Consider the following 15,439-nt stretch of genomic DNA (forward strand, 5'->3'; position numbering starts at 1 on the left):
CTGATATGGTCTCACCAGGTAATTGGCTTGTGAGTAGTGTTTTGTTCTTCTGTCTACTAGTTAAATTGAAATTGTAAGGTGAAGTAGCTTTCCCAGATCATGCAGGGTGGTCAGAGCTATTGATTTCCCCAGCTGATAGCTGTGTTACCCTTCGGCTGCAGCTGCCTGGTCAGCTCCTCCCCCAGTAAGGTGTGGCAGTTTAAGTTTGAATGCTGCCCTCAGGTTCAGGGGATCAGTTCTGTAGTCCACTAGTTGACTTGCTTCGGAGGTGGCTTTTCGCTGTGCTTGTTTGCTGGGATTTCCATGCTGGGGTTTTTTTTCTTTGCCCTGCAGCCTTTCTCTGGGCAGGTTCTGTGTTCCACCAGCCCCCTCTGCTGTCAGTGTGTTATGATAGTTCACTGTTTGTTTTTCAGTTTTGTGAGGCAGTTTGGCTTTGGATGCTGCTCACTGACTCAGGAGATGAGCTCTGTGATCTACTACCTGCCCTGCTTTGGGGAATGGGTTATCACCCGCCCACTCTCCACCTTCGGCCTTTCCAGTTTTTTTTATTACTGATAGTTCCTGCTGAGATTAGCTCCTTGTCCTCCCCCTTTCTCCAGTGCACTTTCAGTCTTCCCACCTCCTCTGCTGTTGTGCTAGATTACAGTTCAGTTCACTGTTTGTTATTATTTAGTTTATTTGGGGGGGGGATTAGTCTGCCCAGGGGCTATGCTGGTTTTTCCTGGGGGTGGCTTGGGGAATTCCACATGGTGCTCACCTGTTTGTTCTGTTGAATTCTCACAGGCAGGTTTGGAGCCAGAGGCAGCAGCTGCAGTGGCAATGGCAGCTCCCAAATTTTCTCTGTGTAACGTGTTGTGGGGAAGCTTTCTCCATTCTATGGGTTCAGGGTGTAAAAGGTTTGATTCTGGTTGGTGCTTTATTTCTGCTTGATAGAGGAGGAGAAGAGAAGGAAAGAAAAAAATATCACAGTGGGGAAGGAGGGTTTCCCAAAGGCTGGACCCACCTTGCTGGCTGTGCAGTGGGTCGCAGCTGTTAGGTACAATTGAAGGCTGATCTGTAGGTCAGTCTTTGAATTTTTTCCTGCACCTCGTGTGATGGCAGTTATTATTTTGGCTAGAGGCAGTCAGAGTTACCCAGGTGTGGCTTCAACTCCTCAGGGAGGTTTTGGAGTCACAGAGGTTAGGCTTTCTGCTTCTGTGCCCTAGTTGCCATCTTGGATCGTCCCTCCCTTAGCATTCTTGCAGTAAGGAAACTGAAGCCAGGAGAGGTGAGGTAATGTGCTGGAGACACACAGAGGGTTAATGGCAAAGCTACAGTTGCAGCATACTTCCTCATTCCCTGACCTGAGCTGTTTCTAGTATGTTTATGACCACACATACTTGTTATCACCTGGCAGCTCTAAAGAATCAATGAATAGAATGGAAGAAAATCTTTGCCAGCTCTTCATCTGACAAGGGATTAATAACCAAAATATACAGGGAAGTCAAAATACTAAACTCCCCCCAAAAATCAATAACCTCATTAAAGAAATGGGCAAATGAACTGAACAAAGCTTTTTCAAAGGAAGAAGTTCAAATGACTAAAACATATATGAAGAAATGCTCACCATCCCTGTACATAAAGGAAATGCAAATCAAAAGCACATTAAGATTCCACCTTACTCCTGTTAGAATGGCTACCACCAAGAACACAAACAACAACAAACATTGGCAAGGATGTGGGGAAAAGGAACCCTCATACACTGGGAATGTAAATTAGTACATTTTTGGAGGTTCTTCAAAAAACTAAAAATAGAACTGCTATATGATCCAACAATACCACTCCTAAGAATATACCCAAAGGAATGTACGTCAGGTTACAACAAAGGCACCTGAACACCATGTTTACCACATCATTATTCACAATAATTAAGCTATAGAAACAGCCAAGATGTCCCACTACTGATAAATGGATTAAGAAAATGTGGTATTTATATACAATGGAATTTTATTCAGCCACAGAGAAGAATGAAATTTTGTCATTTGCAGGTAAATGGATGTAACTGGAGAAAATCATCTTAAATGAATTTAGCCAGGTTCAGAAAGCCAAAAGCCACATTTTTTCTCTATATGTAGAATATAGATCTAATACAAACACAAGCAATACAAGCAATATTATAAAAAACAGGTCACATTAAGCGGAATTCACATACAAGAGAGTAAGGGTAAAAGAAGGCAGTTAACAAGGTGAATATGGTTGATGTACTCCATACAAAAATGAATACAGAATTTTTAAACCTGTTGAAATCACCATAGAAAGGGAGACTAAGGTAGAAAATAGAAAAATGGAGGTGATGAACCAATTAGGGGTATAACACACATATTCATGGAAGTGTCACAAGAAAACTCTGTGTAGCTATCTTAAACAAATGCAGATGTTTTTAAATGATTTTTTAATGCTTTTTTTTTTTTTTACAAAATCGGAGAACAGGTCCTGTTCAGGAGGTTGATACCAATGGGAGTGGGGATGAAGTGAGGAAACAGCATGGGAGGGTGAATATAGTGAAGATACTGTGTACACACTGAAAATGGGAGAACAATACCTGTTGAAACTATTCCTTGAATGGGAAAAGAGGGGGATAAAGGAGAATGGTGGAGGGGATGAATTCAAGTATGTTAGATGTGTTATATTCTAAGAACTTTTGTGGATGACACAATGTACCCCCACTCAGCACATCAATAAAAATTAATCAGTAGATGCTGAGCAAGGTGACTTATACCTATAATCCTAGCTATTTGGAAGGTGGAGATCAAGAGGATCAAGGTTTAAGGCCACGCAAGTAAAAAGTTAGTGAGACCCTATTTAAACCAATACCCAGGCATAGTGGCTCATCTCTGTAATCCCAGCTATGTGGATTAATAGGAGGATTGTGGGCCAGTCCTGCCAAGGCCAAAATAAAAAGGAAGACCCTATCCCCCCAAAATAAAGTAACAAGCCAGGCATTGTGGCTCACACCTGTAATCCTCGCTACTCAGGAGGCAGAAATCAGGAGGATTGAGGTTCGAAGCCAGCCCAGGCAAATAGTTTGTGAGACCTTATCTTGAAAAAACCCATCATAAAAAAGGGCTGGTGGAGTTGCTCAAGGTGGAGGCCCTGAGTTCAAAACCCAGTGCCTCAAAAAAAATAAAAATAAAGTAACAAAAGCAAAAAAGGGATGGGGCATGGCTCAATTGGTAAGTGGTAGAGCACTGCCTAGCCAATGCAAGTCCCTGAGTTCAACCCAGTACCACCAAAAAAAAAAAATTCAGGGGAGCAAATACAGTCTACTATGCACCTGTGAAGCAATTTCCTAGTACCAGGAACAATCTTATTACACACGGTTATGTTTGATTGATACAAATGCTGCTATTCCATTGAAAATGTATTCCCTTGTGTCCTGGAACATACACCATGTAGGCTGATGTCATTTGAGGGATAGTGAGTAAGGAGCCAATGAGTGGTGGAACCTGGTACAGACCTAGGCATTAGACTTTAGAGATGGCAGGTAGTTTGTAACAACTCCACTACCTGACTTGCCTAGAAAGCATGCCAGCAAGCTAGGATTCCCCAGAATCATCCAGATGCCATGACCCTGCCATTTCCAAGAAGCTCTCCCAGAATGGAAACACAACGATAGTGCAATTGCATATAACAGTGATATGCTATCTCCAATAACAGCCCACTTAAAATCCCCAGCACTTTTTTTCCTCGTCCCAACCCAGCACACTGATCTGACCTAATTTTTCTTTTTCCCTTGCTTCAAACATCTCAGGCAATTTCCTTCATTTACTGTGTGAGTTTGTGCATATGGTATTGTCCAGCTTCTCCTGCCCTTCAACAGCAGATTCCACAGAGGCAGAGTCTTTGTCCACTAATGCATCCCAAATGTCTGTCACAGTGCCTGGCACATGGATGCTCAAAAACGGTTGATGAATGGTGAACTAATGAATGACTGTCAGTCTTGAAGTGTGTGTTAAATTTCTCTGGACCCATTGAGGACTTCATCCTGACCTCTACCTCTTTCACCCCTCCAAGTGGGCCTTTTGGGGTAAGGAAGTGATACAAATTTCTTTGGATGGATTAAACAAAGAACTGGCAAGGTCCATATAAATCATCATTCACTCTGACAAAACGAGTAATGATGATAACCTTTTACACATTTTTATATCCTGCTATTCTTCTATAAAAGAATTCTCAAAATATAGAGTGTGTTTCTCCATTTCTGATTAATGGTGCATTTTTAAACCAATGTTCTGTGTAGGTCTGGTTAGCTCAGTGAATGCTAGCCAGTGCTGATTCTGCCAAGAGAAAACCCTTAGCTTTCTAGTGTGTTAACATGAGGAAGAAGGACCTGCACAGGCTAAGTCCACTTTAGAAAAGCAGCCTGAAGTAACACAGGCCTTATCAATAGTAATCCCGTTCTTGAAGATGGTAAAACCTCTTAATATCCTGTGCCATGGAGGCAGGAGAACATTGACTTTATTTGTCTTTCTGTAAACCTTTCACTACAAATAAAGTGAATTGACATTTTCTACCTTAGAACCCACCACCTGCATATAGTTCCTAATGCAGACAGGTGTGTGTGTGTGTATGTACATGCACGTATGTGTCTTATACAACTGAATAGCATATTTTCTATTGTTTTAATCTGGATAAACACGGGATGCTAAAACTTCACAGTTGAGACTTTCAGGACCTTTTCTTCTCCTGGACCTTACTCTAGAGGGTGATCTGGCAAGAGACAATGTTCTCTGGTATTTCTTATAATTCTAATTCTACCAAATTTATAAAGGTTTAATTAAATCACAATTTTGTAAGACAAATGAAATTTTCTTTAGAGGACGATAACCAAATGTCAGTGCTGACATTATGTCGTATTGTTATATATTTCAGTCACTTTAATTGCCAATTTAATGGATCATACATTTCAAGTATTTCTGATCACTATATCATTTTTCTATCTCTGATTAATAATAACTACAAATGTGTAGAGTATTTAATAGTAGGTCCCTACCTCTATAGAAATACAAAAAGTTATCAGCATACAAAGTATTAAAAACATTTACCCAAGATAAAAGCTACCTAGAATGTAATTAAGGGTTGCTTTTGTAAATAAATCCTTTAAAATATCAAAAGTCAAAAGCAGAAGCTACAATTCCTTATTCATTCATTCATCCAGGAAAAAAAAATTTGAGCATGGACTGCATGCTAGGTACTTCCAGGTTCAGGGGAATACTGTAGTCCAGGCTCCCGTCCCTCCCTTCCACAGCAGTACAGACAGGCATTAAGTGAAGTTACGTGAGTCAATGTTTTCTTCCACATAGTAAAACATTCTAGGAAGGAATAGTAGTGTTCTCCTATGATCTGCACTGACAGTCATGGGCTCTCTCATATAAAGTGTATGATCAGAAAAGTTTCTTTGGGAGGGAGATATTCAATGCACACTCAAAGGAAGAGCAAGAGGAAGTAAAGGCAGATCCTGCCAGACAGGCAGAATTTCCTGGCCCTGAAAGGAGGGAGTAATGTTTAGAACAATGCTATAGTTTGGTTCTGGAGTGTCCCCAAAGGCCTTTGTATTAAAGCCATGGTCCCCAGTTTGGTACTGTTGGGAGGTGATGAAGCCCATAATAGGTGAAGCCTAATGGGAGGTTTTTGGTCATTTAAAGACATGCACTTGAAATGGGGTTGTAGGACTTTCTCTTTTTTATTTCCAATCTATGAGGTAAGCCATTTGGTCTGCTATGCGCTCCCCATCATAATGTGCCACCTTGTAACAGACCCCAATAAATAAGACCAACTAATCATGGACCAGACCCTGAAACTGTAAGTCAAAATAAACCCTTTCTCCTTATAAGTTGATTATCTCAGGTATTTGCTATACTAATGGAAAACTGACTAGCACAGAAGTGAAAAGAGTCTGGCACAAAGAGTGGTAGGCAGGTGAAGAAAGACTTCATGGGTCGTGGTAAGGATTCTGAATTCTCCCTGAAAGGCATGTAAAGCCATTAAAGGGTTCTCAGTTGGGGAGGGATGCCATCACAGAAGATCCTCTAGTTGATTGATGAGGTAAGTCCATAATTCTGTAATTCTGGTCAGAATGGTGGCTGGGCTGCAGTGAAATCATGCCTGTCTTACTTCTCCGGCAAGGAGGAAGAGCAGTCTTAGCTACAGGGAGTTCAAGTGCAGTGCACTTGGCCTGCGTGCCAAGGAATCCCTTAACTGGATACAAAACATCCTGCCTCCTTGAAAAATTGCAAAAGCACAAGGACAGGGAATTTTTCATTTTTATGAATCTTCATTAGTAGCTCTACAAAACCTCGGAAAACACTGTGACCAACAAAACCATTTTTTAAAAATATTTTTATGTTGGGTGCCTCCAACCATTCCCGACCTCCAGCAAAACTGCTTTCTCTCACACAGACTGTGCCTGGATCATGGCTTTCTTTTTTTATCCTTTAGCTTTCAACTATCTCTGAAAATTCTTCTTGAATTTGCTAGAGGATCAAATATATTTGCTATGTCAGAATTTCGAGTTTGATTTTTGATTATTTTCTTTCCTGAACCAAAAATGGAATAAAAGAAAAAGAAAAACTCTTTCCCTTAAGATTAGTCCATTCCCTCCATCTAGCCTCCAGCCCAAATTCCCTCAGGAATCTGCATTATCAATACTAGTCACACTCATTCGTCCTCACTGTGAGTTCTGTGAACCAAATCCAAGAGCCTGGGGTCCATAGTGTAAAAGCACCTAAGCAAAATGGTTAGGTGTGCCTGAGCTTCCTCCTGCTGGGAGATTCTTCTTTCAGCCCCTACACCTTCCTCCTTCCTGCTGCTATGTCACTAAATCCTATTGGAAAAAGGATTGTTTCCTCCTAGAGAAAAGTCCTTCTTCAGAGACCAAGTTTCCCAAAGCCTCCTCTATGAGAAAGCATCTTTGTAAAAAAAGTTTGCACTGCGGAATTTTATCATTATCAGTGTTGTTCGTAGAAATGACAGCTATTTCAGTGAGTGGTTTATTCAGTCTTGCAAGGTCAAGAGTTGTTTTCTCTACAGGTATCAGCAAGCTCTTACAAAATATAACTTTCTTTTGCCATGATAGAGGTGTGCTTCAGGGAGGATAATAATACTAATAATTTACTCTTGTCATGAACCTTTCATCCTTGGAGCTCAGTGCTTTTATTGATTGTTCCCAAACCCTTCTTAACTGGCTTTGCAGGTACTTGGCCCTCGTCCAACCATTTCGACTGACAAGTTGGAGAACGAGATACAAGACCATCCGCATCAATTTAGGCCTTTGGGCAGCTTCCTTTATTCTGGCGTTGCCTGTCTGGGTCTACTCAAAGGTCATCAAATTTAAAGACGGTGTCGAGAGTTGTGCTTTTGATTTAACATCCCCTGACGATGTACTCTGGTAAGTTGTTAAAACTTAAGAAAAATAGAGTTGAATTAAGTTGTGAAGTGCTTCATCCTTCTTGTCAACACATAAGCAGCCTCGATGAGTGTCCTTGGGGATCCTCTTCTCACCATTCTTCCTGCTTAGGTTTCTCCTTTGCGCGGTCCAGGTGATACTCTGATTTGAAGGAGAGGGTAACCTTTAGAAAAAAAATTGAATTTAATCATGTAAATCTGGTGTGCACAAGTACATTTAAATATGGATGTAAGAATCCTAAAAGGCATGGAAATCCACTGAAGGGTTTTCAGCTAGGGAGGGATGTGATCGGAAAAGATTCCCTAGTTGATTGATGATGTGAATCCATCATTCTTTAATTCCAGACTGGCAGGAGCACAGCAGTCAAAAAAGGAGAATAACTTCAAAAAGGGTCTGAGAGAACCAAATTTAAACATTATCAATATGTAATTGTAGCTTATTTGAATTGTGACCTCCATAAAGACATAAGTCCTAACTTCTTATCTTATTTGGAAATATGGTTTTTGCAATGTGATCAAGTTAGGATACAGATGTACTAGATTAGGGTGAGCACTAATCTAATGGCTGGTGCTCTGATGAGGAGAGGGAGATTTGAAGAGACACAAAGATACACAAAGAAGAATGCCTGTGCAATAACAGTGGTAAAAATTGGTGTGTTTATGAGCCAAGGAATACCAAGAGTTGACAGGAATAACCAGAAGCAAGAAAAAAAATGCATGGAATAGATTTTCTTTCAGCTTCTCCAAAAGGAGCCTACCCTGCCAACAACTTCATTTCATACTTGCAGCTTTTGAAATTGGGAAAGGATAAATTTCTGTTGTTTTAGGACATCCAGTTTGTAATACGTTACAGAATTCCTAGGAAACTAAAACAGTAACTAGTACAGCAATTTCTTACATTTTAATTTGAAAAGAAAAAAATTAAGTAAAAAATATTCATCTGAGTCCATGACAAAAATTTTTTGAGCACTTCCTAAGGGCCAGGTACTATGATAGGTGCTTTTTGTATGTGTCATTCAAGTCAGTTCTGTGATTTCTTTTCCTACTTCATCATTTATGCATCAAGTAGACACAACCCAAAAGAGGTAGCGGTAGAAGCCAATACACCCCAACCCTAAAACGAAAGCTCCACGAGTGCATGTCTACTTTGTGCTGCTGTAACAAAGTGCTGTAGGCACCTGAGCTGGGGAGTTCTTTAACAACAGAAATACATTTCTCACTGCTGTGGAGGCTGGAAGCCCAAGATCAAGGTGCTAGCAAGGTCACTTTCTGGAGAGGGCTCTCGTGTGGATTGCATACCACCAACCTCTTCTTGTACCTTCATATGGTAGGGAGAAAGGAAGCAAGCTCTAGTGTCTCTACCTACAAAGGCACTAATTCCATTCATCACATCCCAATGACACCACCTTCTGACACTGTCACACTGGGGCTTAATATATAATTTGACAGGAATACAAAAACTTAGCCCATAATTATATAGCATAGATAGGACTGTTAATTTGTATGTGAGTGCAGCCAATACTGATGACTATACTCACAGACAGAAACCATCGGCCAAGTGATAATCACAGGGCCGAGAGATTAACGAGTCCCAACCTACTGAAAAGGTGAACATATTCATAGAGTGAGACCCAGGCTGTGTTCTCCTTTGACTTTGGCCTGTGTCAAAGGAAAAAACAAACAAATGATTAGTTACTTATACCAACATCTGCTCTGTTTCTGCTGTTTTTTATTAGTTATTGTAGAGTGCCACTATCAAAGGACATTCTTAGGATGCATCCTCTGTCACTCCTCCTAGAGTCAAGTTGTTAAGGTGAACTGAAACTGAATGATTGTACTGCAATCAGGGTCCCTCTGGCCCCAGGTGCTCTCTGCCATCCTGTCCACTGACCCAATTTAAGCCTTCCTCCTTTTACCAATGCCAGGATTCTGCCAGAAAAGATAACACCTGGCATCTGTGCAGCGATGGAGTGGCACACCTGAGAACTCTCCCATGTGGCCATTAAGTAGTCATCTGGAGTTGGTTATAAGCAAAGACTCTGGCATCCAATTACCTAGGTTCATATGCCACCTCTGTCACTAACAAGCCACAGATGCTGTTGGCCAAGTCACTAAACCCCTCTACGCCTCAACTTTTTCTTCTGTTACGTGAGGATGCTAAGGTCATTGTACTAATGGTTGCACAGATTCAATGGATTAAAACATTCAGGTCCTGCCCAGGGGGGATAGTTGGCACCACGGGAGGGAGGAGGTAGTGGGGAAAGTGGGTAGGAGGGTGAATATGGTGCAAATTTACATGCATGTAAATGCAAAAATGATACCTGTTGAAGCTGTTCCAGGAATTGGAGGAGGAGGAATACAGGAGAGCAGTGAACAGGGTGAGTTACGCATAACATATTTGATATATTATAAGAACCTGTGTAAATGCCACAATGTACCCCCACCCAGCATGACAATAAAGGAAAAAATAAATAATAAAGAAAACATTCAAAGAACTTATACCAATATAATAAGTGCTACTTGTGTTACCTGTTCTTGTTAATAACCCTAAATGATAATAATATGTGGCTTTTGTTTTGCACTCAGTACTTTTGAGCTTAGTTAGAAAACAGACAAGTACTGTTGTCAGTGAACAATGAAGAACAGGACTTGCCTACAAAGAGGACTCTGAAAAATCCAGAAATCATAAACTGTAAACATTAGTTCTATTACAGTGAATATAAAGTGATATGTTTCTCTCTCTCTCTCTCTCTCTCTCTCTCTCTCTCTCTCTCTCTCTCTCATTTCACAGGTATACACTTTATTTGACAATAACAACTTTCTTTTTCCCTTTACCCTTGATATTGGTGTGCTATATTTTAATTTTATGCTATACTTGGGAGATGTATCAACAGAATAAGGATGCCAGATGGTAAGTGTTTGTCTTATTTTGATGTATTTGTTAAAAGGACAATTCAGATATCCTAAGGCATCTACAACAGAAACTTAAACAACAATCACTTGACACATACTACACTTAGACACAAGGGTATAAATATATATCTAAAGAAGGCATGTTCTGAAAAACAGATGTTCAAAAGCAGCTGTTTGAGGATATCTCAGTGATAAATGTTGAAATCACTGATGTAATGGTTTCATAAAAAGTAACCAAAACTCAAGATTCCATATAAAGAATAATTTTAAATTTGTCACTGACATTATTTAACTGTTTTAGTTGTAAATTTTGCAGAGCTGTATACATATGTAAAAATCTGGGATATTATTTGCAGCCTTTTAATTTTTGTGTTTTAATTTTTTATTTGAGAAAAAGGATTTCACTAATACTTGAATTAGAGAAGAAGGCTCTTATTTGTATTAGAGGGAGATTAATTAGAAGTAAATTAATCCAAAAACTTACCTAGTGGCAATAAACTTGGGAAGGACTTTTATACTTACTTGGTTCTAAAACTTCATTTAAATGATATTCAACTTGAAAATTTTTAAATTATACTCCACTTTTTAAAATTACATTCAATTTTTTATTATATTTAATTTTTTAAATTATATTCAACTTGGAATTGTGAGTACCAAGTTGTTCAAATGAGTAAGTCAGTAATTATGTAACATGTTGGGTAAAAATTATTATTAAAGTTTTTTTCCTTTGAGAAGATTTTTGTATTTCTTTTAGAAAGAGGCAAAATTCCTGCATATCAAATGTAATATTGTGAGGATTTTTTTGAATATATGTAAACAATTTATTCCATTCATCAAAATTTTAATGGAAGCACAGGTAGAATCTATTGGTTCACAACACTTCTTTTTACTTTTTTAAATTCTTTGGAAGTTTTGTATTATTAAAATGTGGTCTATTTTAAATGGAAGAAGAAAACTGCCAAAGTTATAACAGAAAGAAAAGGGTATAAGATGGTAAATATGGTAGAAATACTATGTACTTATATATGAAAGTGTAAAACTGAGACCTATTGAAACTATTGTAAGAATGGAAGAAGGCAGGATAAAGTAGAACAGTGCAGGGGGTGAACTTAAGACACATTGTAAGGACTTTTGTAAATGTCACAATGTACCCTCAGTACAACAACTATATGATAATAAAAAATTAAGTTAAATTAAAAAAGAAAAATAGCTGAGTTGGTGAGAATGTTGAAATGGAATCATTGAAATATTAAGACATGGATAACTAAAGAGGATGCCCCAGTTAAAACAGTTATCCAAATCAAGTTAGTTTGTTCCTAACACTTCCCTCAGAAATTCTAAGAGCATCTTATGAAATAAGGCTCATACTGTCCATTTAGGCCTCAAAATGTAAGAAGGTAGAAGAATATTTGTGCCTATTCTGATCAAGTAGAAGAATTATTACCTTAAAATAATCTTGAACTCCTGGGCTCTCTTTCTTTCTTTCTTCCTTTCTTCTTTCTTTCATTATTTATTGTTATTTTTTATTATTCCCAAGGCTTATTCATCTGATTCCATCATGTTCCAGAGCATTTTTATAAAATGACAGAATATGATAAAACTTAGAAATTTTAAAATATTTTATATGGTAAAATAATTTTTAAATTATAGAAAAGTAGCAAAGATATTATAGAATTTCCATTTACCCCTGGAAACTAGGAGAAGGCTTCCAGTTTTCCATTGTTGAATTTTACATTACTATGATACATTTGTCAAAACAAAGAAATTGCAATACTGTGTTACTGTTATCTAAACTCCACCCATCTTTGAACTTCACCAGTTTTTCCATTACATTCCTCCATCTGTTTCAAGATTTAATCCAGGGTAACACACTGCACTTAGTTGTCATGTCTTCCAGTCTCCTCTGGTCTATTTGGGTTTCTCACACTTTCCTTGTTTTTCATGACCTTGATAATCTTAAGGAGTACTGGCCAGATATACTGTAGAATTTTCCTTATTCTGGGTTTTTCTGATATTATTATCATGATTACACTGCAGTTACATGTTTGAGGGGTAAACAGCTCTTCTCATCAAAATATATCAGGTGCCACATGATAGCTACATGACATTAGTCTTGATCATTTGGTTAAGATAGTGTGCCAGGTTTCTTCACTGTGAAATTAGTATTTACCCCTTTCTGTGTTCCTAGGAAGTAAACTAAGTACAGCCTAACCTCAAAGGAGAAGGGGCAATGAGGGAATTAAACTCTGTCTCCTGGAAAGGGGAATATCAACGTATCTATAAACAATATTATTTTATTTAAGAAATATTTGCACCACTATGGACTCACCTATACTTATTTCAAGCACCAAGTTAAGATTCAATACTATTTATTTTGTTCTTCCAAATGATCCAGCTTTGGGAGTTTTGGGAAGTTTTCAACAGGAAAGAAAAAGTCTTTTCACAGTATTCTAAGTAGGTATATAAATACGAGATTCATGTTTCACTGCAAAGCCATTGTGAACTGCCTATAGCTAGGAAATCATTCCCCAAAATTTTTTTGGTTATTTATTTTCTGTCCTTTGCAGTTACAATCCCAGTGTTCCAAAGCAGAGAGTGATGAAGTTGACAAAGATGGTGCTGGTGCTGGTGACAGTATTTGTTCTAAGTGCTGCTCCCTATCATGTGATACAGCTGGTAAACTTGCAGATGGAGCAGCCCACTCTGGCTTTCTATGTGGGCTATTACCTTTCCATCTGTCTCAGCTATGCCAGCAGCAGCATTAACCCTTTTCTCTACATCTTATTGAGTGGAAACTTCCGGAAACGTCTGCCTCAAGTACAGAAAAGAGTGACTGAGAGGAAATCGACAATATGGAAAACACCAAAATCAAACTTTTAGGAGAGTGTGTATGGATCACCTAGAGCTTTGACAGGCTTGTCTATGACAGTGATATCATTAGAAAAGGCAGGTAAACTCTGCACTTGTGTGTTTGTGCCCGTTCTTCTTGCGTATTTGTGATTCTTAGCCACGTGGAAAGGCAGTGTAACCAGTCAAATGCAATGAGATTACTGTGGTAAATTTAGAGAGATATAAATGTTTACCTGTATCAAGGAGTGAGATAGCACCTAAGCTCTGTAGTTGTATGTGTTATTTCACATGTCGTAAAGTGGCCGTGCATAAAAGTGACCATCCATGGGCTGGGTGTGTGGATCAGAGGTAGAGTGCTTGCATCATTCTTACGGCCCTGAGCCCAGACCCCTGGACCACACACAAAAAAAGACCATCAACTACAAACTCACCAAGGAACCTGGTCTTGCCATCCTCATTGAGACCTACTTTAACAGTTCCTGAGAGGAGGCCACCTCAGTACGGTCTGAAATCTGGACGTTTATAGCTACAGAAATGTACATTTCAGATGGGCCAGTCTATTCCCTTCAATAACAGTCTCTACCTTTTAGAATAGTGTTATCATGTATTGTGCACACACAATGCATAAGATTACATGTAACAAGCTTGTGAGGTAAGTATTATTTCCTCTGTTTCCTAAGGGTCAGAAAGATTAAGTGTTGTCCCCAGTGCTCCACCAGTACCTAAGAGCTGGGCTAAATCCAGCTCTTCCTGTTTGTTTTTTCTGGTGCACCACCTTGGTAGACTGAGTCTATACTGGAGAGAGCCAGTAACTTGAGGTTTCTTTTGTTTTCTCCTATAGACCCAAAGAACTAACATCTGAAGAACTGACTTCATAGTTTAAGCATATTATTTTGAATTGAGCTTTGTTCTCTTGCCTACTAATTGTAGAAACCATTGCCTGCATTTTAATAATAGTGGTTCATTCACTTCAAGACAGTAAGCATCGTTAACAAACATTCCCTTTAGATTGTAATATATGTTTATTTGAGGCTACAAAAGTAATTAGTCCTTCAACTCATGGATATCATTATATCTGTCTTTTCCCCTTTTGGCTTGTATAAAACATGCCCTTTGATATCACTTGGAAAGAAACAAAATGTTTTTAAAGTCTGTCTTCTCAATACAGGAAAACATTATTGTTTGTGGATGAAGTCTATAAACTCACCTCCCTTGTCTGAAGACATAAATTGCTCACTCCATGGATATCCAACACTGATTTTTAATCACACAGTTTTAGAAAAAGAGTCACAGAGACCAGTTTTTTAAATAATCTGATCTCCATTTTATCTCAGTTGCATTTGAATCAACCTAAACATAAGCGTTTTCACCCAATGTATTTGGCTGGAGGCGTTTTATGACCATTTTGGCATAAACATTAGCTGACTGTTTATCTACATAGATGTTCATGTAAGCAAATGTGTGACCTACAAACTGAAATGGGTCACATCTGAGATTTTTGAGTTCCACAGCTGAGGTCTGGAAAGCTGCACACAAAAGCAAGATGTTCCTTTATAATTTTGATGAAAAGCTATGTCATGACTTTGATTTTAAGCACCTTCATTCTCATTTTTCCAAGGTGCAATAATATGGATTCAGTGAATAACCCTGACATCCAAGAATCCAACAAAGTGGTTCAGAAACAGATGTTATCATTTGGTAGTTGTTTAATTCCATTGTCTTTTTTAATATAGAAAATATGATGACTTTAAAAATTTTAATGGTTTAAAGCCAACAGACATTTTTGTAATAGCATTTTCTAATAGTCCTCAAACAAATCCAGTATATAAATTGGTCAGTGATTTATTTCAATTTACATTTGTTAAAAGCTGTAAAGAATTTTAACATTTAATCAAAGTAGAAAATAAGAAGAGAGGCTATTAAACTCATTTTTGTGTTTTATATAGCTTTTCTATGACTAATGACATTTCTTTTTTTTTTTTTTTTTTTTTGGCAGTTCTGCTGTTTATTTTTTTTTTTTTTCATTTTTCTTTTATTCATATGTGCATACAAGGCTTGGTTCATTTCTCCCCCCTGCCCCCACCCCCTCCCTTACCACCCACTCCGCCCCCTCCCTCTCCCCCCCCCAATACCCAGCAGAAACTATTTTGCCCTTATCTCTAATTTTGTTGTAGAGAGAGTATAAGCAATAATAGGAAGGAACAAGGGTTTTTGCTGGTTGAGATAAGGATAG

General features: G+C 38.5%; 1 protein-coding gene across 1 annotated transcript in view; it reads left to right on the forward strand.

Moving 5' to 3' along the window:
* Mchr2 (melanin concentrating hormone receptor 2) overlaps positions 1 to 15,171 on the forward strand; it is a 55,702-nt gene extending 40,531 nt beyond the window's left edge. Inside the window, exons 4-6 of the mRNA XM_074077846.1 lie at positions 7,232 to 7,426; positions 10,235 to 10,354; positions 12,924 to 15,171. Of these exons, the coding sequence (XP_073933947.1) occupies positions 7,232 to 7,426; positions 10,235 to 10,354; positions 12,924 to 13,236 (628 nt within the window). The 3' untranslated portion in view covers positions 13,237 to 15,171. The remainder of the gene's footprint in view (positions 1 to 7,231; positions 7,427 to 10,234; positions 10,355 to 12,923) is intronic.
* The last annotated feature ends 268 nt before the right edge of the window (positions 15,172 to 15,439 follow it).

Source organism: Castor canadensis, chromosome 1 (assembly GCF_047511655.1).
Source record: "Castor canadensis chromosome 1, mCasCan1.hap1v2, whole genome shotgun sequence".
In the NCBI taxonomy this organism is placed as follows: Eukaryota; Metazoa; Chordata; class Mammalia; order Rodentia; family Castoridae; genus Castor; species Castor canadensis.